This window comes from Eleginops maclovinus, chromosome 23, assembly GCF_036324505.1.
Source record: "Eleginops maclovinus isolate JMC-PN-2008 ecotype Puerto Natales chromosome 23, JC_Emac_rtc_rv5, whole genome shotgun sequence".
In the NCBI taxonomy this organism is placed as follows: Eukaryota; Metazoa; Chordata; class Actinopteri; order Perciformes; family Eleginopidae; genus Eleginops; species Eleginops maclovinus.
In genome coordinates this window covers 21,254,760-21,279,940 of record NC_086371.1, presented here as the reverse complement: position 1 = coordinate 21,279,940, position 25,181 = coordinate 21,254,760, and the positions used below count along the sequence as shown (strand labels likewise).

At 39.2% G+C, this 25,181-nt stretch overlaps 1 protein-coding gene across 1 annotated transcript in view; it reads left to right on the top strand.

Moving 5' to 3' along the window:
• Window positions 1-25,181, top strand: part of aff2 (AF4/FMR2 family, member 2) — a 170,254-nt gene that overhangs the window by 77,002 nt on the left and 68,071 nt on the right. Inside the window, 4 exon segments of the mRNA XM_063876724.1 lie at window positions 15,663-15,707; window positions 19,025-19,111; window positions 21,378-21,411; window positions 23,482-23,542. Coding sequence (XP_063732794.1) covers window positions 15,663-15,707; window positions 19,025-19,111; window positions 21,378-21,411; window positions 23,482-23,542 — 227 coding nt within the window.

The window sequence follows — 25,181 nt, the reverse complement described above, 5'->3', positions numbered from 1 at the left end:
TCAATACATCAATAAACAAAGGCAGCATATAAACTTGCACCACAGACTATTAGTTTGTTTATTTAAATGAGTTTACTTCAGAAAGTTAGCATGTAGCTTGCTTACTTACCGGTCTATTTACTTGGCAAAGACTAACGAGCCAGGTGTGAAGTTGATGTGCGTTAGCCACTTGCTAACGAGGAGCTTATCTTTAGAAAGAAGATATCTGCTACACTTCAAACTTTCCTGGGTAAAACAAGCTGCTTTCCTTTGTCTGTTGAAGATTAGACAAAACAAGCTGACTACGCTTTGTAGCATGAGAAAGTACTTCAAGCGATACTTGGTAACATTCCACCTAGCAAAAAGCTAACTTACCCAACTGAAGCACGATTAGCATCAGCAAAGACAATTATTTTTCTGAGATCAAACTTTTTAATATGAAACGTTTCTTGTGGATATTTAAAGCTTTAACCTAGTTTTTCCTCACGTAACCCTAACCCTGACATTCCACCTGTTAGAAAGAAGCTGTTGGTACCCAGCTGAAGCACGGTTATTTTTGGCCGTTTAAAAAAGTTGGGTTGAAAAAAAAAGTGATTTTCTGAGATCAATCTTTTTAATATGAAACGTTCCTCGTGGATATGTGAAGCTTTAACCTAGTTTGTCTCACATGGCCAGTTTTTCATGCAACGATATCTGGCCACATGAGAGACTAGCGAAGCTCACTTGAGACTAAACATTCCAAGAGCGTCTTCACTGAAGGCAGAGCCTGAAGGCAGATGTCTGGTTGCATTTCGGATTTCAAATGAACTGGACCAAAGCATAGCCATTATGTAAGATGTGCAAAATTAGGGTAAAAAAATATGGAAATATAATCATTAATTAAATAAATACAATCTTCAATCATTTACACATAAAGTAAACACTTATGTCATGTAATTATGCACCTGGTTCCAAAGGTTTGTACAATTTCCAGCACAGTTCTCTGGGAAACTCTTTCATATTCACACAAAATTGCTATTGTAACGGATATTTCCCTAAATGAATCAAAATTGAATGGAAATCAAATTAAATTGAGACCTTTCAGAGATATGAAACCCAAAGCTACCACTCTGTGAAATCACAAGCCCCAAACTGTTTCAAAGTATTTGTTTTTTCTCCTCTCCACTGAGTGTCTCATCAGTGTGAGAAGCAGAAGTTAGGCTGACATAATGCCATTGATTTTCCGGACAAAAGGGATGTGTTCAGTCCGCTGGGAATCATGTATGTGTTTGCATGGATAAACATGCAGATGTATAGAGGAACACACACACAGACACACACATTTGATGCCCTATTGTACCGCCGAGGACCCCTCCACCTTCCACCCCCCATCCCCTCCCTCTCAAGAGGCACTTATTTAGTTTGTACACAGGCGTCATGCTGAGAGCCACACACAGACAGACCACACACACAGCGCGCAAAAACACACACTGCCTTCAGAACAAATCAAATATACTTAGCGTGAATCACATACACGCACGCACGCACACACACACACACACACACACACACCTGTCACTCATTCTCATTTTATACCCTAATTAAAACAGGTGTGTGTGTGTGTGAATCCTTTTTTCTCTTTATTAATGTTCTGTGTGTTGTGTATTATAATTAAAGGGGTATTCTTTGCAGTTGAATGTGTGTGTGTATGAAACAGAGAATAAGAAAGCTAAAGGGTGTGTTGGCGTGGAGGTGTTCTGTAGGAATTAATCACCGAAGTGAATCCCCCCCTTTGTCTTCTAATACAGATGTCATCCACAGTACTGCACAAGTGGTTCAAGCAGCATTGTTTATTTTAATTGCATTTAATTAAGTTTTCCGATTTCTTATTATAGCGAACTATACTTATACCCGTAGGTTGCGTTGACAGTTTTACAGCCTAATAATAACACACCTGCTGGAGGTGGCCAAACAACACACACACACACACACACACACACACAAACACACACACACACACACACACACACACACACACACACACACACACACACACACACACACACAGGGAACTGACTGCCGCTTTAAGTTTTTTTTGTAAACAGGAGGTGTTTCCTGAATTTCTATGTTGTGTTTCAGGAGTAGGATAAGCTCGTTCAAAATCACTTTGACATTTGTAATAAATCTAATTACTTAGAGTCCAGGCTTTGAGCATCAGAGAGTATGCTGATTGGATCACTTTAAATGTCAACATAGCGATGTTAAGTTAAAAAAGTCCAAGGTTGATTCACCTTTTTCTAGATGCTGCATGTTGAGATGCAACAGGAGTGTAAGAAATGGTAAATGTTATTTTATATAAACAAAATTACTTAGCTGGAAAACAACATTATAAAATACCGTTAAAGGGTATTCATTTATGTCAAGTACAAAGAAATATTAAAGTATTCGCTTTGCTACAAAAAGTATTGTTGTGGAAGTTAGCAATGAATATACTACGTGCTTTTGGTAATAAAAGAATAGCTCAGTGAGAGATAAAAAATTCACAGAAGCCAGTAACAGTGGCTAAATAATTGTGAAATACAAAAGGACATCAGCTCCCAACCTCATTAGCAAAAACAAGGAAATGTTTCTTCGTAGATATATCGGACAAGCATTAAAGGATGGCTGAAAGTAATTGACATGGATGGATAGATAACCTGTCTTGTTGTCGTACATTCAGTCAGATACCTTCCACTGTTCATTAAACGTATGCTAGCATAGATTTAGCTAAGTAGAATGGTTCTCTGAGCTGACTCTAAATATCAGCTGGACGTACTTATGATTCGTCCTATTTACCTAAGGAGTGAACGTTTTAAAACCTTAGGTGTTACTATTTGCTTATTTCAAAGGCCTACAAATATAAGTTAATGGTCTTTATTTTTTGTTGTAGTTGAATTTCCAAATCCAGACTATAGAAGCTGGCTACCTAAATAATTCCCAGATACAGAGGGAATCAGTAGTGTATCGGGGTCCACAAATAACCCACTTTGTTATTTGTCTCTCTCTATAATAAATGCAAAGACAACAAAAAAATATATTAAATATCTTTGGGATTAATAAATCAATTCTTAAAAAACACAAAACAAAGCTTGAGGTCAAGATTGAAATGACAAGGTCTGAATTCCAACAGTTGGATTTTCCATCAGTCACCATTTTTTGTTACACCTTAGCTCGTGCAGGATCAATTAACACACTATTCTTTTTGAAAATCTTAATACCAACATAACTTTCAGCAGTGCTTTTCCCAACTTCTGAAAAACTAAAACAAATTATAGAAATATTTTTTTCCAAGACAAACTACACTCAGATCAGCAGCCTGGTCACAATTTCAACATGCACTGCAAATTCTGTGATAGGGTGAGGGTAGGCTGGAAGCTCTCGTCTTGGCACGCCTGATGGTGCGCTAGGTGAACAAAAAGATTCAATGGAAGGTCAATGTCAGTGTTGTTGCTGAAGAGATACGTGACCACATGTTCCTTTATTCTCCCTGTGAGATCGAAGTGTGGAGGCCAAGAGCAGAACAAGATAAAATGGTTAGAACTGATTGGGAATTTCTCTTTGAAGGTACTTTTTAAAACCTCTGCTTATGAAACAGAGAATGAAGAAAGTTTTGAAGTACTTTGAGAAAGCAAATATTCTTCTATCAAATGGAAGCATAGCATTCTAGCTATCAGCTTATCAATTGTGTGGAAAACATTTGGTAATTTTCTCGGCGCAGCTCCAGGAGACGGATGACTCTGGGCCGTACTAATACAGATTGAAGCGTTTAGCTTGGCTAGCCGACTCCAGGATGTGATCCATCAGAAAACAAGGCTAATGTTTTCAGCTAAACCACTCCTGGTGCAATTATATGGTCCACTGGCATTGATCATAGCTCCTCTTCTTCAATCTATTCTCCTCTATCCCTCTCTCGCCCCCTTTAATGGCTAAGTCAGTGTTAAATGTCTGATAAATGAGTTTTGAGACCGCTTCCCCATGGATTTATTAAAATTCTATAAAACCCCCCCTTTCAGCTGGACTAAGAAAATGATGGAGAAGGGTTTTATAGTGTGTGTGTGTGTGTGTGTGTGTGTGTGTGTGTGTGTGTGTGTGTGTGTGTGTGTGTGTGTGTGTGTGTGTGTGTGTGTGTGTGTGTGTGTGTGTGTGTGTGTGTGTGTGTGTGTGTGTGTGTGTGTGTGTGGTTAGCTTAGCTGTTTTTCAGACATGCAGCCACCATGTCATTGCTAACATAGCAAACCTCTTTTCCAGCAATTTTCTTACACCACTGAAATTATTTTGATGTTTAATATACTATGCCTGCCATGTGACCATTGTATGCTCAATATTAAAACCCCCTTTAGCTTTGTTTCTGTCACTAACTACATAAACAAATATTTGTCTGTTTAGCCGTTTGCTAGTTGTCTAACTCTTAACAAGCTAGCTGCTAATTGTCTCAATGCTGAGCAGGTCAAATAAAGCGGGTTTATTGCAGCTTTTTGGCTTATAAACAGCTGCACGCTGCTGCTTAAAACATAGTTTATATGAAAGGGAATACTATTAAAATGCTGGTAAAATGCAAGAATTACTTACAATGAGCCTACAACTTAGTGTTCACAGCGCATGGTGAAAACTCTTGTGGGTGGGTGACCCATTTAACATGTAGTGATTCCATAGTAACTTAAAACATATATAAATGACTGGAGCTTTAAGACTTCAAATCAACATGTATGGCTTGTCTCAGCGCCACTGTTCAATAGTAAGAAAGGAAAAGAAAAAGCAGTATATTATAAAAGAAGACACAATTCATCCACCGAAACCACTTAGTTTGAACTTGAAGTGACCCTCTTTTGAAGTGGGGAACAACAGCAATCTAAATGTGCCGGTCCTGAGTGAAGCGTTAGATACACACTGAAAGACAAACCCGCAGAAGCACGCACCTCAACACATGCACATGCAAGTGGAAGAGCAATTAGCGCAGGGGGAAAACGACAGGCTTTTTTGAAGCAGTGTTTCAATGACGACATTTAATTGGATGGTAAATCAACTCCTTATCTGCCTCTCCACAGCTTGGTGTGAGGAGAGTGAGATGGAGAAAGAGGGAGAGGAAAAAGAGAGGGAGGCAGCCGAGGAGAAGGGCAATGAGAGGAAGGGGAGGGGGATGGCGGTAAGCTAGCAAAGAGAGGAAGAAAGGGAGAACTGGAACATGTTTATGTATGTGACGACTAGTATAACATAACATCCCCTTTGCTAGTAGCACATTTGAGGTGTTATAGTTGCTGTATGTTTTAATGTTCATAAATCACATTCTTTCTCTCAAAGTGTCTTTGTGAACCTGGATTCTCCGTCTGTCTGAAACGCAAAGTGTTTGGTATTCCTCTTTAAGCGTCCCTACCTAAAACTCAGACTGTTCTGATTAGTCAGTGTTTCAGGGGATTCTAGTGATGACATATTTTTGTAGGCCGATCCTGGAAGTTAGCATCGCAAAAAAGCCACGGTATTTCCATTGGATTTTAGAATTTGGCAGAACAATAAGATATGTGGCTAACATGTTTATGATACTTAGAATTTTTGATCACCAGATGATGCAATGTTAAAGCGTAAATGCCATTGGCAGCAGTCGAAAAACTAACATTGTATTAGGATCTTAGTTTCTGTATTTATAGTTTACGGTTTTATTTTGAAATGTATCTTGTTTTGCCACTTCCTGTCTTGCCTAGTTTCCCTCCTGTCTGATTGTCTGATCATGCTCACCTGTTGCCCCTGTGTTCCACCTCCCCCTTCCCAGCTGTGTCTTGTCTTGTGATTACCCTCCTCTGTATTTAGTCTGGTCTTTCCTTTGTGTTCTTTGACGCGTCGTCCTCGTTTGCCTGTTCCCTGTAATGATTTGGATCTCCCTTGTCAGCCCTCCCTTTTCCACCGGTTTGTCTGCGTTTTCATTTTGATACTTTTCCTTTGTTGTACTTTTTTCAGCATTTTGTTATCAGCATGAATAAAAGCTCGCCCTTTGTTATACGTCTGTACCCCTGCCTCCTCTATTGGTTCTGTCCTTTTCCCTCAAACGTGACACATTGGGCTATAAACGAACTGCATCGCGGTGACATGGTTTCATGTTCAGCATAATGGCATTTAGTCATTTGTTAGCAACCAGTGTTTTTAGGACACAGAACCTTTGGACAGTCACATGAAAATCTCTGAGCTTGTTTTATGTGTTTCAGGCATGAATCAGAAATCAAACTCTAAATCCTTTGAGATAGGGAACTGAAATTTCACTGTCATGGCACTTTTCATTTCATTTCTATGGGTATTCCTATATTTCAACCATATTAGATGTAAATATTGCTATATTTTTAATGTTATTATAGTCTCTTAGAATAGTTTTTTATCACGGCTCCAGTTTTTGTTTTATTTGTATATGTATGCACCAGAACACCAACACAAATTCCTCTTATGTGTTAACCTACTTGGCATAAACCTGTTTCTGATTCAGATATCATAAACTGTAGCTGTGACATCACACATGTAAACACATCCATACAGCCTGTTGAAGGCACAGTTTCTGAACAATACTGTTTGATTGTCACAGCAAATCAGGAAGTTGTTACTCACGATACCCTGTCGATCAGTTGATATTTATCATTACTAAAGCACCGTTCATAATAACCATCACTTTAAAGTCCTGCTTCATGTTTCAGATCTGAAAACAGGAAGTTGATATATTCTGTTTAAAGCCTTTTTATTATCAGATTTCCTAAATATACTTTGGCTTCACACCAACATGTGCTGGCTGAGGAACGGTCTCACTGCTCTGAGGTTCAAAGTCTCACTTGTGCTGACCCTTCTCAAGTTTATCAGTTCAGTTAGACTATTGTATGTCTGCATATTTTAAAATAGTGTTTAGTTTCTCTTTGAAAATGTATCTGTACAAAATTCTATATCTTTGTGCCTCTGTAACACCTACATTCTTGGCACACACCACTTTTTTTCATCTTTAAAACAAAACTATAGCACAAAAGTCAAAGCGAAGATTTGAATAGATGGAGAAGCCACACAAATAGTTGCTAAAATGTCACACCCCGGCTGTTAGCGACGAGTTTCCCCCTAGGTTACAGAGAATCAGAAATGATGATAATGGTTTTTTTTGCAAACTTTGAGCTCTCGGAACACTTTGAATCGATAGCCTCACAATCCCCTACATGTCGAACGGTCATGGGCAAGATCCCTCAATCCAAATTGCTCCGAAAGGCTGCCGCTGCATCCGTATGAGTGTCTGTGAACGCTGACTTCTATCTTTAAAAGTGCTTTGAGGGATCACATAACCTGGAAAAAACGAGCATATGGTAATTACTGAAAAATGGGTTTGAGTGGTATGAACAAAAGCCTTTGTTCCTTTCACGATGGAGGTTTCCCATTCGCTGTTAAACACAAATACTCTTGATTTGCGAAATACTTGTGAAAAAAATGTGCTTCCCATTTTGTTTGAGAGATTAAGTCGCCCTCCTGGCTAGAAAAGCACACACACTTCCAATACAAGCAAGGAAACCCGCTGAGTTTTTATGTGAGCGTTGAAGTAATAAAAGTGTGAGAAGAGGGCACATGAGGGGAGGGACCTAATTTTATATGTTCTCAACAATATTTAGATTATTAAGCAGGCTGATTCTCACACAAACATGCACATGAATCCCACACAGCAGCTGTTGAACCAATACACTCACACTCACACACTCTCCTCTGAGGGCAGTGCTTATGATCTATCTAGCATGCTGGTAATCCCAGCGATGGCGGTCACTCCAGTTCTGTAAACAGCTGAAATATGGATGATAAAGAGAGCACATGAAACTGAATAAACGAGAAGCCTGTGGACAAAAACTCCTTGAAGATTTTCCAAACCCTGTTGGACCCCGGTCTGAGCCGTACACGACTCCGAACTTCAAACACGCGAGCGGAATGATTGACAGCTTTTATTTGACTTTGACATTTTTCATGACGGCAAAGCAACAGTTTGGCACATTTCGGGCTCCCCAGTGTCGAGGAGGGCCGATTCAAGAGATAAAGTTCTCTTATTTTTGTGTAATTTATCTAACAAAGTAAACAATTTCTTCGCCTTCGTGAAAAAACGGTGGTAACATGAAAGGGAAATCAGGGAGGGTGATTTAACAGCTCTCGGAGGACGGTGCTGGAGAAAGTGTTTACATTCACCCCGCTCTAAATCTGATTCTGTTTGATTTTGTCTTTGACTGTCTTTCCATTTCTCTCCTCATTATCCTCTCTCTTTGTATCTCCTCTTTTCTGTCTTTCATCTTTTCCGCGTGCCAATCTCCAAGTCGAATCTGCTATCTCTACGTTGCTGCAGATATGAAAACACCGTGTCTTATGGGCTGTTTTTATTAATTTATGTTTTGTCATCCCACATGCTTTCACTGAGTCATTCATCTGTCTCACACACACACACACACACACACACACACACACACACACACACACACACACACACACACACACACACACACACACGGAGGATTTTCAAACACATTACTATAATTACCTCCTAATGATTTTTAATTCCAGTACAAAAGAAACAACACACTGGTGGATTTGAAACATGAAAAGACACAGTTAAATAAAAGGAAAATCATCCGAGTGGGATCCCATTAAAATGCGTTTGTAATGCAATGTTTACGGTGGCTGCTTATGGAGTGTAAACCAGCTAATGTGACAAATAAATATAATAAGCACCCACTCAGCCAATCAGCTCTGGGCCGTTATCAGTGCCTATAGGTGGGACGTGTTGCTTTTCAGAGAGAATAATAACTATTAAACCCACACAGATATACAGATATACATAGAATCATTTAATAAAATGATTTAAAAGCCAACGATCATTTATCAGGTTGCTGTCTGCTCTTCATTCATGCTTTTTTTTTTTTTTCATTTCCTGTAGTTTGTTATCGGTATTTGTGCATGTCAATGTTCTGCAAAGAAATCCCTGTGTTCCCTCCAGAGCAAGTTTTGCTCCCATATATATATATATATTTAATGTATCTCTACATGTATGGCAGCCATTCCAATGTCTGTTGAATTCCAACACAGAGAAATGTTGTCAGTAGTTTATAATACAATGATAAAAATAAAAATCATTTAACTAAAAGACATACCTATAAATAATAAAACAGGACAAAATGATAATGCTGCAGTGGTCTCTTAACTATTTCCGGGGCTGTGTGTATGTATATATATACTATATAACACACTACTGGGAAAGGATAACAGTCTAACGTAAGGGCTGGCAAAATTGGGTAATAAAAGTGACGCGCAAATATTTTCAACGTATGTGTCAGTCATACTTTTTGAATTTATTAAAAATGTAGCTGGAATCAGGGGGCCAAGCAGATGTAGTCACCGAACGCTGCCTTTGTTATGCTTTTTTTTCAATCCTTTATCAGAGATCTGCTTATTGGATTTATGTTTCTTTGTTTTGTTAACAGAGTGACTACAATGGAATGTAACTGACTGACAGCCATAGTTTGCATCGTGTGTGTGTGTGTGTGTGTGTGTGTGTGTGTGTGTGTGTGTGTGTGTGTGTGTGTGTGTGTGTGTGTGTGTGTGTGTGTGTGTGTGTGTGTGTGTGTGTGTGTGTGTGTGTGTGTGTGAATATAGGATTCTGTGTGTTCCTCAAAATCCACATCTGTGGCTGAGTGTATCAGACTTTAGGTTGGTGTGTGTGTATGAGAAAGTGTGTGTGCTCATGTGTGAAGACGTCTATCTATCTGAGCAGCTATTTCAGAGAGAAAGGGTTTCTGCCTCAGTAATTGCCTCGGCTATATTTTCCCTCTCTTTCTCATTTTTCTTTAGTATCTATTTTCTCTCTGAATCCTGTCCTCTTTCCTTCTGCAGACTTCCTCTCCGGCTCTCACTCATCTTCCATTCCTCCTTTATATTCCCTCCATCTCTTAGTCCTTGACATTAACCGTGATCCTGCAGTGAGATCAATTTGGGAGACACACACTCTCTCACACACACACTGCATGCAAATGTCACACGTCTATTTAACGCCATTAAAGACAGTTTCTACTCACTGGGCTCGGAATAGACTTCCATCTTTGAAGGGACTAAGTGCTGCGATGTTTATTATAATACGTACAGAGTGCCATCTGGTTTAGAGGTCCATACTGCAAACAGGAATCAAAACAGCAGAGCGTGGCAGTGTCAGCGCCGCGCTCCACTGAACTACACACAGCCGTGATGGACAGGGAGGGTGAGGGGAGGCAGGGGGGAGACAGATGTATAGATGGATGGAGAGAGACAGAAATAGAGGGACTCAGCGAGCCTGAAATCATATGAGTGTTTCCATTTCTGTCTGTCAGCTGTGTTTAAACCAAGTTAGGAACCACATTTAAATATTGTTGTTTGCACACGTCCAATATTGGTGTCTCATCGTGTACAACTGTTGGGAAAATAACTCAGGAGGGGTCTTAAAACAACAAAGGGCTTACTTTGCATCTATCTGTAGGTGTCTTATGCTGTGTTCACACCGGAAGTGAAGCAACAATTCTTATTTACCCCACCGTCATTAGTGCTTACTTATGTAACTCAAACTACACACGCTGGCAAGGTGGCACGGCTTATCTCCATGTAGATACCAACAACAACAACAACAACAACAACAACAACGACACAATTAGCACACTTCCAGTGATTCAACTGTAATACTCGCATTGAAATGATGCCAAAATAGCTACATGAATTAATGCTCTGGCAAGTGTGTGCGCAAGAAGGCAGGAAAACATGTTTTAATGCCTATTTTCTGACTGGGAATTGGATCAATCATGCCAGGCTAAGGTAGCATTGTAGCTGCGCCGTCTACACTCAAAATAGAAGCTCATGCCATACACATAATTCTGCCACGCACATTTTGCGTCTGCTGTGCTTGCATCACTACTGTATGAAGTACAGGGGGTTTCTAGAAAAATAAAGTATGAGGGCGGTGGTGGTGGTCCTGTTTATAAGTTCATTATAATAATCCATTTTATTTATGGAGCGCTTTCTAAAAACACAAAGACACTTTACAGAGGTAGAATTTATCAAAACAACACACTCAAAATATGTAAAACAAGTTAATTTACAGATTAAAAGCAGTTTTGATTTGTGATTTGAATGGCAGAGTAGCCGGAGTCACGGATGTGTTTGGGGAGTGAGTTCCAGAGGGAGGGGGCAGCGACGGAGAACGCTCGGTCAAGTTATATAAATTATAGCGAGAACATTACGACTGTGTACAAGATGTCGCCGCAGACATAAACAACAACACGACCTCGGAGCTCCTTAAAAACAAAGCTGTCTCTGCTGTCCGACGGAATATTTGACCCGATTTCTTAAGTAATTATACCGGTTTTGAAGAACAGAAATATTATTTTCTGGCGTCGCTTTAACATTTTACTGGGGAAATTCTGCATTTTGGTTTGAGGGCGCACGCCGAAATTAAGAGGGTGCAGCACCCTTGTTACCCGGTTTAGACAAAACTCTGGAGTATATCATAAAACTGAAATCCACACATTATCTAATAACCTAAGTAACAATGATTCATTTGATTTGAAAGATGATAATGTATAACAATTCAGGCAAATGGTAAGCAATGTTTTAGAGCTCTACCAGATGGTTCTTCTCCTTAATTTATGAAGCCTCTTGTATTGGTCCAAAGAAGCTTAGAATGTCTGCCTTCACATTTTATACCGTCACCATCTTCCTAAAAACAAATTAAACTCGAGTCCTATGACATTGGTGATGAAAACTTGGTTTTCTGAAGAGAAAATTCATTTCAGATTTGTTATTCTTCTACTTTACTATTTTGAGGTTTAGTTTTTTTCCACTGGAAGATTCCTCAAAACATGTTGGACAAGAATTCATACACTCGTTTAACACAAATGTCTATGATAATTATAAAGTGTTAGAATGTTAGATGGGCATGAATGTAAACTGCAACTCGACCGAGGTGTTCATTTCTAGCTTTTCTGTGGAAGTGCTCATTGTAAAAAGAAGTGTTATAGCTACGATTAAAAAACATTTGTAAAAAAACAAGGGGAGATGAAGTGTGTGACATGGTGTTTGTCGCTTATAGTTATTTACAGGAGTTATCAGCCTACTCATTGGACTCTACCGAGAGTGTTCTTCTTTAACGGTCCACAACTTAACTGTTGTGTTATGTTGTTTTCTGCCACAAAAGGTACAAAACAAACTCAAACAGCTACAGACAAAGTTAATAACTACAGTGAACATTGTTGTGCAGTCAGCAGCTGAAGAGGCGTTGGTGGAGAACAAAACAGAGCAAAATTGAGCCTGTAATTAAAGAGATGTTCCTTTTTTAATTACAGATTACTTTGCTTATTTTTTACATAACTAAAACATGCATGTTTATATTTTGTCATACGGTAAGATTTTGAAGTTTTAGTTTGAAAGTAGCCTGAATTATTTCTTCAGAAAGGACATGTCTCTGTCCTCCCGCGATGGTTCCCTTTTTGACTTGCTGTCTTATTAATATAGTGTTGATGTGGAGAGTAATGACCACAGCTCATGTCTAGAAAACAGATGGATGTTTTGTTGTCAAGCAATTTAGACTCTGCTGTCTGCCACACACACACACACACACACACACACACACACACACTCACACACACACACACACACACACACACACACACACACACACACACACACTCTCTCTCTCTCCAGCCAGAATCCTGTTTTATTGCTTTGTTATGTTACCGGTGGATGATTTAAAGCTGAAGATGAGGTCATCCTGCTCATTGTGGTTACTAAGTTGTTCCTCTGTCCATGTTGGTGCTATTAGTAATGGAGTGTGACAGAGGTTATGGTGCTGTAGTATGTTAGCCGTGAGCACACTCTCCGTGTTTCTGCCGTCCTCCAGCTGTTCCAGCTCACTCTGTTTCTTCTTCTTTAATGAGCCCGTTTGTTGGATCCAAACCCAGATCTGGCTTTATTTTGCTTTCAATAACCTTTTGGAAGCGATAATTTGGCTCAGGACATTTATTCATTAGTCTTGTAAGTTTCTGCTTACAAAGCCATGTGTTCCAAGCAGCAGTCATTATGGTTTGTTTGGAATACATCGAAGAAAAGCACTGTTTGTATTTGCAGTAAAACGGGCACTTTGGCTGACCTGAGGCAGCTACAGAAACATTTTTATTACTTTCTTTAAGTGTGTTACTTGCAATGGCGGAATGTAACTAAGTCCATTGAGTTAAGTCATGTTGTTCATTTTATTTTGAGGTGCTCACATTTTACATCAGACTTTTCCTTTTTCTGCAACTTCTACTCCACTACATTCTGTGATACTTTTGACATAATAAACATCAATAATTTAAAGGTTTTATTTATAAAATGAAATAAAGTAATGCAAGAGAATAGTGCAAGGTGCAGATAAGTTCAGAAGTAAGCAGGCGTTTTCCTGTGTTTATATAATATTACTACTCATCTACCTGACAGTACACAAAGTAGCAACAATGTGCTTCATAGATAGCATTAAATGACTTTTATATGTATTTGATGGTGAAAGAGACGTTTTGACTATAACTTATTAACAAATAAACTTCACTTTCAATACTTTAAGAACGTCTTTCGGAAAATACTTACCATACTAAGTAACATTTTGAGCTCAGGACTTTTTTAGGTCTGATTATGCTTATTGTAGTTTGTGTTATAAAAATCCCTGTGTTCCCTCTGGAGGGAGCTTCTCTCAAACTCCGGAGACTGGGCTCTGGTTTCAGACAGAGGGTGAAAAGAGGTGATGCAGTACAGGCAGTATGAGGAAAATAAAGACCTTTCTGAACATTAAAGCATGGAGACATGTCAAGTTACAGGTATAAAATACAACTATGTAACCTGAACATGAGCAGAATATGTCCTCTCTAAGTAAAGAATCAGAGTACTTTTTCCACCACTGGTTATTTAGCGGTTGAGTTTTGTTTGTCATTGCTGTTTTATTTCTGTAACATCCCTCATGAGCGTTTTAAAGTGTGTTGTTAAGCTGTCTAAATGGACCGCCAGGCATCTGGTGTCACTTGAGTCTGCAGTCCGGATCCCTCCTGTTCAACAGGAAAGACTTTATTGACAAGGGCACATGTTAACATAGATTAGCAGTGTGCAGCCACTCAGCTGGTAAATCCAATCAGAGCAGTTGCATATTAAGCTCTAAGCAGCCTCTGCCTTTCTCCTTAAATAAAACTCCAGTCGTTCTCAGGAATTGTGGAGCTGAAATGACCCAATAGTTAACACGACACAGACCAAACCACATGACCTTTTTTAGAATATAAAACCAGAAATATCCCAGCCATGTAGATGTTGCTCCATGACTTTTCTCTGCCCACATGCACAAAACAGTATTTAAAACTCAGACAAAGATAGAGTGAGGAGGACAAATATAGTTCCACTATATTGAATCGTCATAGACAACCACAATGCAACTTATTACTTTAAAATTGTTAATAGAAAAGTACTAAAAACAATTCTCGATATACAAGGAGTTTGGCGTGTGTTGTCTATTTAGAAACAAATATATCTTTATCAAAGTCATAACATTTGCAAAAGGGTTAAACTCGTAATCCTTAGCATGCCTGACTACCAGTTTAATATTCAGGATTATTTATAGACGTTATAGCTGACTCCTTCAATACCTTTATGAGTTTACTTAAAAAATAACGCTTTTAGTTACTAGCAAGGCCAAGGAGCACATCATAGAGCTGTGCATTGATTAAATATTTATGTCGGCCATCCTGGAAGTTAGCAACTCAAGGGCTCCCTCAGAGAGCAATGGGATTAGCTTGATGATGTCTCATTTGGCTCTTGTTAGCATCGCTTTTGAGAAATGTAAAAGCTTCAGACATTCACAACTTGGGATGTTTATAGACATATTTGATGTCGTAGAAACAAAACATGAACATGTCTTCAACCTGTGTTCACCCCAGAGTGTATTTCAGGTCTCTAACTACTGTAAACACATTAAAAAAAACATTGACTTCAAGATGGGGGTACCTGGAAGTTGTAAAATGCTAACTCATTTCCTGGAGAACTCTATTATCAAACTGATTATATTGGCAACATTTCCATCTCTGGACTTCACAACACATTTCTTTATTTTGTATTTAGCCTAACATGTCTTGCTGGGACAGGTAGTTTTTTGGTCCCAGCCTTTAAGCCTGATAATATGAATGTAAAGTAGCCATTAAGAGCTTACGTAATAACTCTTGAAAGATTCTGTATGAAATCATTTTTCAAGATTTAAGGGTTTTAATGTCATGTAATCAGTAGTTACAGTGTAGTTATGGCAAGATCTTAGGTCCTGAACTCCTCCAACAGTGCAACATATTATATATAGGGCATAAGACAAAATAAAAATAGTGCAAAATGAAGGATAATTAGAATAAAAGAATGCAGGTTACGTTGCAAGACCGAATGTTGACAATTAGTGTGCCACAAGTATTTTAAAAAACTGCATATGTGCCAAACCAAAGCTTGAGTGAAGGGCAGTTTGGCGTAGAACACGGTGGATTATGACCGTGGCGACGAGGAATCTGCTCTATTCTGTCATCGCTTCTAATTCTCTGTTGGTGCTTTTTCCCTTGAAATGTAACAGTGCTATAAATAGTGATGAAGTCTCTCTCCCTCTGCTTTGTTTTCTCCAGGTCAGCCTACCAAATGACTCCAGCTGTGTTGAAGAGATTTTGCGGGTATGTACACACACACACACACACACACACACACACACACACACACACACACACACACACACACACACACACATAGAGTAATTGCACTGATTATCAGCTGTTTTCTGTTTGCTCACAAAGACCTTCGTGAGTTCGATGTTTTGAAGAAAGGGCGGGGGGGGCGGGGGGGGGGAGAAAAAGAGAAGCAGAGAGTGGGGAGAAGAAGGAGATCTGTGCTCAGGTTGATGATTATACAAGTTTTTTAGTTTGTCGGATGAATCATGTATAAATATTGTGTGTCTCTTTTTCCTTCTCTTTACCTTTCTGCGTTGCATCAACATTACAACACGCAACATGTGTTTGCCCTCTCTTTGTTTTGTCAGTGAACCTTTTAGGGTGATTTAAAAATGTAGAATTCCCCACAGATCTTCTTCTAAAAGTGAGGACTTTCTCCAACCATGTCAACTTATCTCTTTCTTCCCTCTCTGTCTCTCTGTCTCTCTTCCTCTGCTCACTCACCTCTTTCTTTCTTTTCCTCTCACCAATCAATATGCCGGCCAACAGGCTGTGTGACAGATAGTGTGTGCTGCGCGCTGCATGAAAAGCCTTTGTCAATAATATTGGTGCGCCATTGAATTCAGTGTTTGCTTTTTTAGCCGTGTCAAGTGGAAAGATCAGGGAAGTTGAAAATGTGAGGCGAGGTGAATCGGAGCGCAGGCACAAGGTTCAATTTTTCCCTTTCTGTGACGGCACGGATACAAGTTGGTTGTCACAGACACATTGTTGTTTTGGATGTTTTTACTATCCAAGGTAACAGAGTGTATCAGAGATATTGTGTGGAGAAGTAAAGCCGCTCGCACTCACTTTCAGCCTTCAAAGGGCTATTGACTTTTGCAGTTTTTGGACCATTTATACCGCTTTGTGATGAAATGGAAGAAATCCTTCATCTCTCTCCGTCTCAATTTGCTTACTTCTGTCCTAACATCTGCTGTTTTAAGTGCATAAGTACGGTGGCCCACAGGGGAAAACGTGCTACAACGGCCCAAAACATTTCCATTAGGAAGAATGTGCTGCGGCTTCAGAAATGATTCAAACATAAGAACACAAATTAGCTAAATCACATGTGAATGAAGAAGCATCTTTGCTAAGTTGATGAAACATGCACAGCGTTTTCTAAAAGTTCTGCATGAATTGCAAAAACAAAACAGTTCAAATAAAAAATGCTGCAAGACGCTCAAAACACAAGGGAAACGGGGACACTAAAAAGTGATGCACGCAGCTGGGATCAGTGCACTTGTTGACATTTAGGGAAAGCTAACCTAAATGTCGACATGAATCCTGGGACCGCGTTTTTAAAACAACTAAATAAAGATAACATTTGACTTAAATTTCCAACAATAATGATATTTGGCCAATTTTTATTATGATAAAAGTCCCAGCTGTGTGTATGACTTTTTAGTGTCCCGTTTCCGTTGTGTTTCTTGCAGCATTTTTTGTATTTGCAGCGTTTGATTATTTAATTTCGTCAAGGTTATTTATTGTTTCCCTAAGTGCTGCAGATCTCTTTTCAAGTTAACAGTTAACACAGTATCAGATACGTCTTATAATAATAAATAAATAAAACCGTTGACTCGTTTTTGTTCAACCTGTGCCACCTCATTAAGAAAATGTAGGAAATGATGCATATGAGTTAAAGATAGGTGGTAGATGGGGGATGTTATGACACATTTATAACAATTGGAAAGCAACAGTGAGGGTGAGTCTGTGTTAATATCTGTGTGTTTGTGAGGGCAACAGAAATATAACAACAGTAATAACACATTTATAGACACACACACACACACACACACACACACACACACACACACACACACCAAACACAGACACACCGAGACACATTTAATTACAATTGTAGATACACACACACCATCAGGAGGGCCGTCTGTCAAAACACAGGAACTCTGCTAGTAGGGATGAGGTCAGAGAAGAGTTTCCTAGCAACGCACAGTTTGTTGTCAGGACGAGTGCATTACGATGTCAGAGAGGAAAACACACGCACATGTAGACTGGGCTCAGACTCCTGAATCTTCAAGAACATCTTGCTCCTACACACACACAAACGCAAACACATGAAACATGAATCATGCCAGGATATGAGTCATCTACTCCTGAGGGGACGAAGAGAGGCATGTTGGGATATTGTGATGTCGGTGAACTTTTAAAGCCCCTGACCCGGTGACCTGCTGTATGGCAGTCGTGTGAGTGTGAATATGTGTATGTGTGTGTGTGTTTGAGTGTGTGTGCAGGTTTTGGAAGTAATGAAATACATGCAACTGGAATATCTAATCAGGATAAAAAAAGAACAGTGATTGAATTCCCCTACAGTTACCGTAATAAAAGGTGGGGGGGAGTGTGGGAGAGAAAACTCCCTCTGGAATACAGGGATGTTAGCCTTTGCAGACCATTTACATGCACTAACCTATATAACACACTACAGGAAAGTGAAACCCAAAAAAGCATAATAGGGCCTCTGTGTGCAGAGGAAAATCTTCCGTTATTCAAACGTAACGGAAAGTAATCAGATTCCATTACTATTTTTTTGTGAATACCATTGGTTACAGAATGTATTTTTGTCCAGGATTAGTAATTGTAACAGAATCCATTGAATGTAACCCTCCCAACCCTGTGTATGTAGTATATGGTATAGTATTCATTTAAAACGAGTGCAATTTAAAACCAAGAGTGCTTACGTAAAAACTGTATACTGTATATGCAGTATCATCTTTCCGCTGAGTGTGAGAAAGAGGAACAACCAATATCTTACAGATAATATAGCTGCGGGACACACACATACACACACATACACATTCGCTTATCTTGTTGACTAATTAAAGCTTGTGCACATTGAAAATAGTCTTGAACAGAGGAGACTGTGATTAGAATAATTGAAATGGGATGCTGCTGCTGCTGTTAGCTGGAATGCAACCAACTGAAGTCAGCTTTACTTTGGTAATTCCACAACTCTGCACTTAGTTCACTGTGAGTACACTGATCCCTGGTGGGCTAGCATCCCCCCGTGCTCCTCTCAGTGTGTCCTATAAGTTATATTAAAGTCCACTCTGATGGGGACGCTTCAGCCGCCTGATTAAACGCTGACTCAGCTCCTCTGCATCAGCGCTGTTGCGTAAGCAGTCCCTTTGGTCAGTAGTAGTCATCGTTATTCACCAGGTGCTTTCCACACGAGGAAGAACTTACATCAACCGTGATTCCTTTGCTTTACTTAGTTTGTGCTACAAACGTAATTGATGTGTATGTATAACAAATATTGGTGTGTTTAGGAGATGACACACTCCTGGCCTCCTCCCCTCACTGCCATACACACCCCCGGGAAGGCTGAGCAGACCAAGTTCCCCATCCCAAACAAGGTCAGTACAAGTCCTCTGTCTTTGTCCCACTGCAAACACCAAAGTAAAAGCTGCCGTCTAACATTAGGGCTTTATAGAGTGGTGCAAGAATGAGTCCTCGAACCAGGGAATGAGTTAGCCTTCGAGCACTTTTGGTTCCCTTGTTTTGAACAGTTATTTGACAAGGCACACATCACAATTTAAAACAGCAAAAACAAACAACATGGTGGCTATACTAGTAGTATAGTACTAGTATTATAAGTGTGGCATACTCTTTGAGAGGGAGAGCAACTTCAATATCTGCTATATCTCTAGGTAGCAAATAGTTGTTTTATTAAATAGTTAATGTTATTTAGCTGATGCTTTTGTCCATGATAGTCCTTTAATACTCCCTCTATGGGGTATTTGCAGTGTGACAGATAATAAATACGTCAACACTTATAATTAAAACTATGGCACATATGGTAGAACTAACCTTAAATGTTGTAAAGTGCTTTGATTACATCCTTCCCCTTATTATTGCATGAGTCAGAGAGTGGAAAAAATGAACTCCCACACTTATTGGAGGCTCATCATGACGCTAACTGCTCTCTGTCTCTGAGAATATTCGCTCTGCTAATTAGGTCTGATCCATAAATTCCTCGTGGCACTGATTGCTGTGATGGAATCAGATTACTGCTGCCTCACCCTGCGAGGTGGCGCAAGTGACAGCCAATCAAATTACAATGTTAATGAAGTACTGCGTGTTTAATTCCCCTCCCTAATGCGTGTGTCCGGAGCTGAGAGGAAGTGGATATATTCCTGATGACAGGATCTGTACCGTACCCACTTTCAAACAAGACTGGCTTTCTTTATGACGGTCTTCTCAATTTGTAATAAATGGCATTAGTGATCTTTAATAAATCTAGGGATGTCCCAACTTTTTTCACTGAGGGCCACGTAGATAAAAACAAGGGCTGGGCCCCTCACTAGAGGTGAGGTATATTGCCTCATAAGTTCAGTTATAAGTTGGTAAAATCAATCAAATGTACCTAAATGAAACTTGATACTTGAATATACTTTCAGAAAACCAACAGCCTATATCACAGTTCTTCATAGGCTTTTATATATTTGGTTGGCAGCTCATTCCTTCAAACAGAATCCTCAGATTACTTATAATGGGAAATATGAAGGGTATATTTCAAGCTTGTTAAACAAATAGTATAAAAATGTTTTTCTCAACTAAGATTTGTTACAAAATGTTCTCAACTTCAATTGACTGAATTTATTTGCAACGTGGGCTTATTAACACATGAATGCTACTGTGTAATATGTGTTTACTTATATATTTAAGAAGTACAATTTAAGAAAAGCACAAGTTTCATGTCTCGGCCATACTCCATTATATTTTTTAATATGCTGAGGGCCAATTCAAAATGGACAATGGGCCGCATTTGGCCCCCCGGCCGTAGTTTGGGCACCCCTGATCTGATCCTATATAGTCAGTAAGCCATTAATAAGAAACACAATTTGGGTTTCCAGCTTACATTTTTTTTCTTTTGTATTGTTTTTCTCTCTCACAGGACTATTTATGTATATATTCAGTTCATCAGGTGCTGCCCCAAAAAAAACATCACATTACCTTTAACAATTTATAAAAATATGGGCAATCTACATATTTTGTGCACCACATTTACCCAAAACCAAACCTCCCCCACAGAAACTTCAAGGGAATAGCATTGTTGTAGCAACCACCCACGCTGTTTTCCTTTTCAACAGGTGATGTTTGAGAAGTGTAGTGCCGAAACATAACAACAGTAATCACCAAACACTGACTTACAATACACAACAACAACTTAAGAGTTTCCTCTTGTGGAGACAGGTGATAGAAAAGTTTCCACTAAAGCGCTTCCATAGATATTCAGAGTGTTTGTCACAGTAAAACCATCAACATCTATCTCTGAAACAGCAGGTGTTCCTTAATGCTTTTATGAATCATATTTTGATATGCGCAACATCATATTAGTGGTGATTTTAAAGGAAGTAGTGATTGTAAACACAGCAGCAGTCAATCTGACCCGGTACTTAATGAATTAGGAGACAGTGTTGTGGTGCTTTTACCCCCCGGCGGTGCGCTAATCCTGCCGGCAAGTTTTAAGAATGAGGTGAAAAGCATTGGCGCGCTGGAGATGAGAGGATCTGAATTCTGCGTAATGGCATCGTTGCGCTGCTGTGAAATCAATAACAACATCTGTTGGTTTATTCATTCAACTCATCGCCCTCTGGCTCTTTCTCTCTCCCTCTCTAGGAGCCGCATGTGACCTCGGGCTACAACACCCAGAGTAAGTTTCCCAGCATCCACTCTCACACACTGTCTCTATGGTAATTAACACTGGGGAGGCCATAAAGGCGATACCACCCAGAAAAGAAGCAGCTTTCGAATGAATTTGTAGCCACGGGAGCACAAAACCTTTGCTTTTATCTCAGTGAACAAGTAGACAAACATGGTTTTACACACACGGATACATTTGTTCAATGGATTGAGGTTGTTTATTTTCTTTAAAGGGGTCCTATTCTGCTCATTTTCAGGATCATATTTGTATTTTGTGCCTCTACTTTGACATGTCTCCATGCTTTAATGTACAAAAAGCTGCTCTGATTGGTTAGCTGGCCTGTTGTGATTGGTCAACCACTTAGAGATATCCCACCCTTAAGCCTCTCACGTAATATGTGTTGGAGTGCTAGCCAATAGAAGCGGGAGTGTTACATAGTGATGTCATTATGTCAAGAAGGTAAACAAAGGACTACAATCAAGGCATTTCAGGCAGGGATGGAGTGTGTGGGAGAGAAACTCCCCTCAGGAGGGAACACAGGGATTTTAGCCTTTGTAGACCATTTACATGCACTAAAACCTATATAACACACTACAGGAACGAAAGAAAAACCCAAAAGCACAAAAGGGCCTCTTTAAAAGCAGCTTGATGCTCACACATAAAAAAGGCGGAGATTTTTTTAGTCAGCATTTAAATGTTGCGTAGTGAAATACAGCAGAGGGTGATTTGCCGTTATTCATGGGCAATTACACATTTTGGATCATTCGTCCCAAGCTCACACTTGAGTGGTGAGTGGAGCACAGGCTGCTTGTAGAGTGCTGCTGTTACTGATGGCGTTCACTCAGAAGAGGCAAATGTTCCCTCACACTATGTTTGATTTCACACTGCAGTATCCATTTATCATTATATAACATATCATTTTTGTTTCAAGGCAAAAAAACTGATTTGGAAGCACATTTTTGGGGGGTTCACTTGACTTGAAATGCAGCTACCATTCAACCAAGTACAAGAGAAGCGGTAAAGTTCAGCAGAAACGAAAAAATTGACATAATATAACATACCATGAAGCTGTATACAGTATGAACAGTACCAATAGGTATAAACACTATGTAAAACAGTAGTATACATGTTGAATACACTATAGAGGTAGCATATATTGTATAATATTGACACTATAGAAAGAATACAGATCAAAGAGGCTTTCGTTTCTATAGGTTTTTGTGCATGTAAATGGTCTGCAAAGGCTAAAATCCCAAAGTTCCCTCTTTGTCACTCTAATGTATTTATGTACATTAAAGCAAGTAACGTTCCAAATGGAGCAACTGACCAAATAAAGGAAATCCCCCCCGGTTAAGTAAATTATTCTGATTTTAAAGACGTATATTGTGCATAAAAACACAAAAGTTCTCACAGGCTTGGTTAGATTACTTGATCAATTAGGATATTTCAACACAGATTTATAATTGTATAATCCTCGCAGTGCACTGGACACAACCATTGTTTCATTTACAATAAGAGATATTGAAGGGATGGCTATGTTTCATAAAGCGATGTATAGAAGAATCCAAGCACTTGATAGAATCTCTTTTGTCTCACTGTATTTATTAAGCAGTGACTCCAGGGCATCAGATCATCAAGAGCTCGTCTGAACTGCTGCTCTGCTTTTAACCCTCACCTTGTAGTGTTTTCAAATGTTTGTGATGTATATAAAGCTGATATATTCTCCCCACTGGCGGGTTTTTCTCTCTGATATGAACAGAAGAAACATAACATGACCAGAATATAAAACACAGTGAAAAGGTTCTGCTCTTAAACCTTTGTATCCATTTAGAAACAGGCTCAATTTTTATAGGCAGTGCATTTCAGTTTTGTTTTTGCCCAAACTCCTGTTACCAAAGCAAGTCAAAAATACACTCTCTAATTAAATAAAACTGTAGCAGAGTGACATGTTTTCCAGCGTCACAACAGCATTGCACATCTACAGTTGTTTGAGTCTGGATTCTTGTCAAAAAGCAATCAACAAACAAACAAGAACACATGCAAAACACTGATGCTGGAATGTCCTCTGATGTGTTGCAGAGCGATGTACTGTATCAGCTAACAAGCCTGCTGCGAAAACACCAACTGCACCACAGAAGTCGTGAGTATCTCCCTCCCTGACAGACACACACACACACACACACACACACACACACACACACACACACACACACACACACACACACACACACACACACACACACACATAAACAGAGAGTTTCTGACCTGCTGCTGCGTTTGCCTCAAGGTAAAATTAAGCTTGACTCTTGGATGAAATTCACTGCTGGTAGAAGGGAAAAAAAAAGATTGTGTGTGGATCAGAGCGAGGAAAGTGCAGCTACATTAATTTAACGTGAGCCAGGAGCATATTGCAACATCTCTGGTCCCTTTCCACTTCACTCACATGGCTGTACAGCACGATTCATTGCAGAGTGAGATTGGAAAAGGAAGAAATCTCGGCTTGTAAATCCTCCTCTCGACCCTGATTTAACCTGGGTTTGACCACGGAAGAAATCATTTTGTTTCACAAAATGACAGTTGGCTAAATCCCTTACCCTTGCATAGTGATTAGTGAATCATCTTTTAGTAACTGTGACTAGGTATGCCTTTAGCCTTTTCAAAATAAGGCACACAAATGGAAAAGTGTGAGTAATTGATTAAACAGCAGGTTTTTTTTGATGCAAAGGTTAACATATCCAGCTAACTAGCATGCTTCTCAGAGGAGTAACACACATTGCTACTCAATCTCAGTTAAGATACTACCATTAGTAGCACTGCCATTTCCGGCGCTGTGAATATTTAAGCTAGCTAGCAACGTTATCGTTCGCTGCAGCAAATTAGTACAGACTGCAGCCAGAACCCATATTCATTCAAAACATCAAGCTGATATAGTAAGCTCAATTAGTTAGCCAGTACTGCCAGTATAGAAAGAAAGTCATGCCTAGCTTTAGCCTCTGTCTTTTAGCACAACACATATCTAGCTCTCAAATATAATTAATTATGACTAAGTTTACAGACTCAAGTCAGCTGGGGAAAAAAAACATGTCAATCAATTTTTTTAACAAAACAATGGCTGCTAACATGACATAAATAGGCTGACTAGTATAGCTTTTATTATCTGCTAGTGACAGTTGTCATTCCAGCTAGCAAAATTGGATAGCTAGTCGTCAACAACAACAACAACAACAACTGCAAAATACATCTGAAGTTAAATGGAACAGAATTGGAGAAACATTTGTCTTTTTGTATGATATTTTGTTTCTAACTCTTACTTACCTACATTAATTTCTTTGAAGATTGATATTAAAAGAACAAAATATGACCAACAAATAATACCTGATAATAGGTTTAGATACAACTTAATTCATCACTTTTTGAAATTCACAAGCTACCCAACATTTATATAAAGGAAAAGAAACATGTGAATTAGAACCAAAAAACGATTAGCTTTTCCTCTCCAATTGTTACATTTATTTTTCATCTAGGGAAGATGATTTTTGCTTTACCCACTCTACCCACATATTTAATGAGAGTTTTAAAGATCTTAGCGCAATGCATTATTTATACATTTGATTAAAGCTAATTAGAAAAGCAGCGAAAATGTGGCAGGCACCGTGTCAGAAAGAAGAGCTTCTGTAAAGTGAAGCGGACTTGATGGCCAGAAGATGATGCAAAGATCATGCAAGTTAAGAGAAAGTCAATGCAGTCTAATCGCGGTAATTCAGCAGGAGGTCAGCATG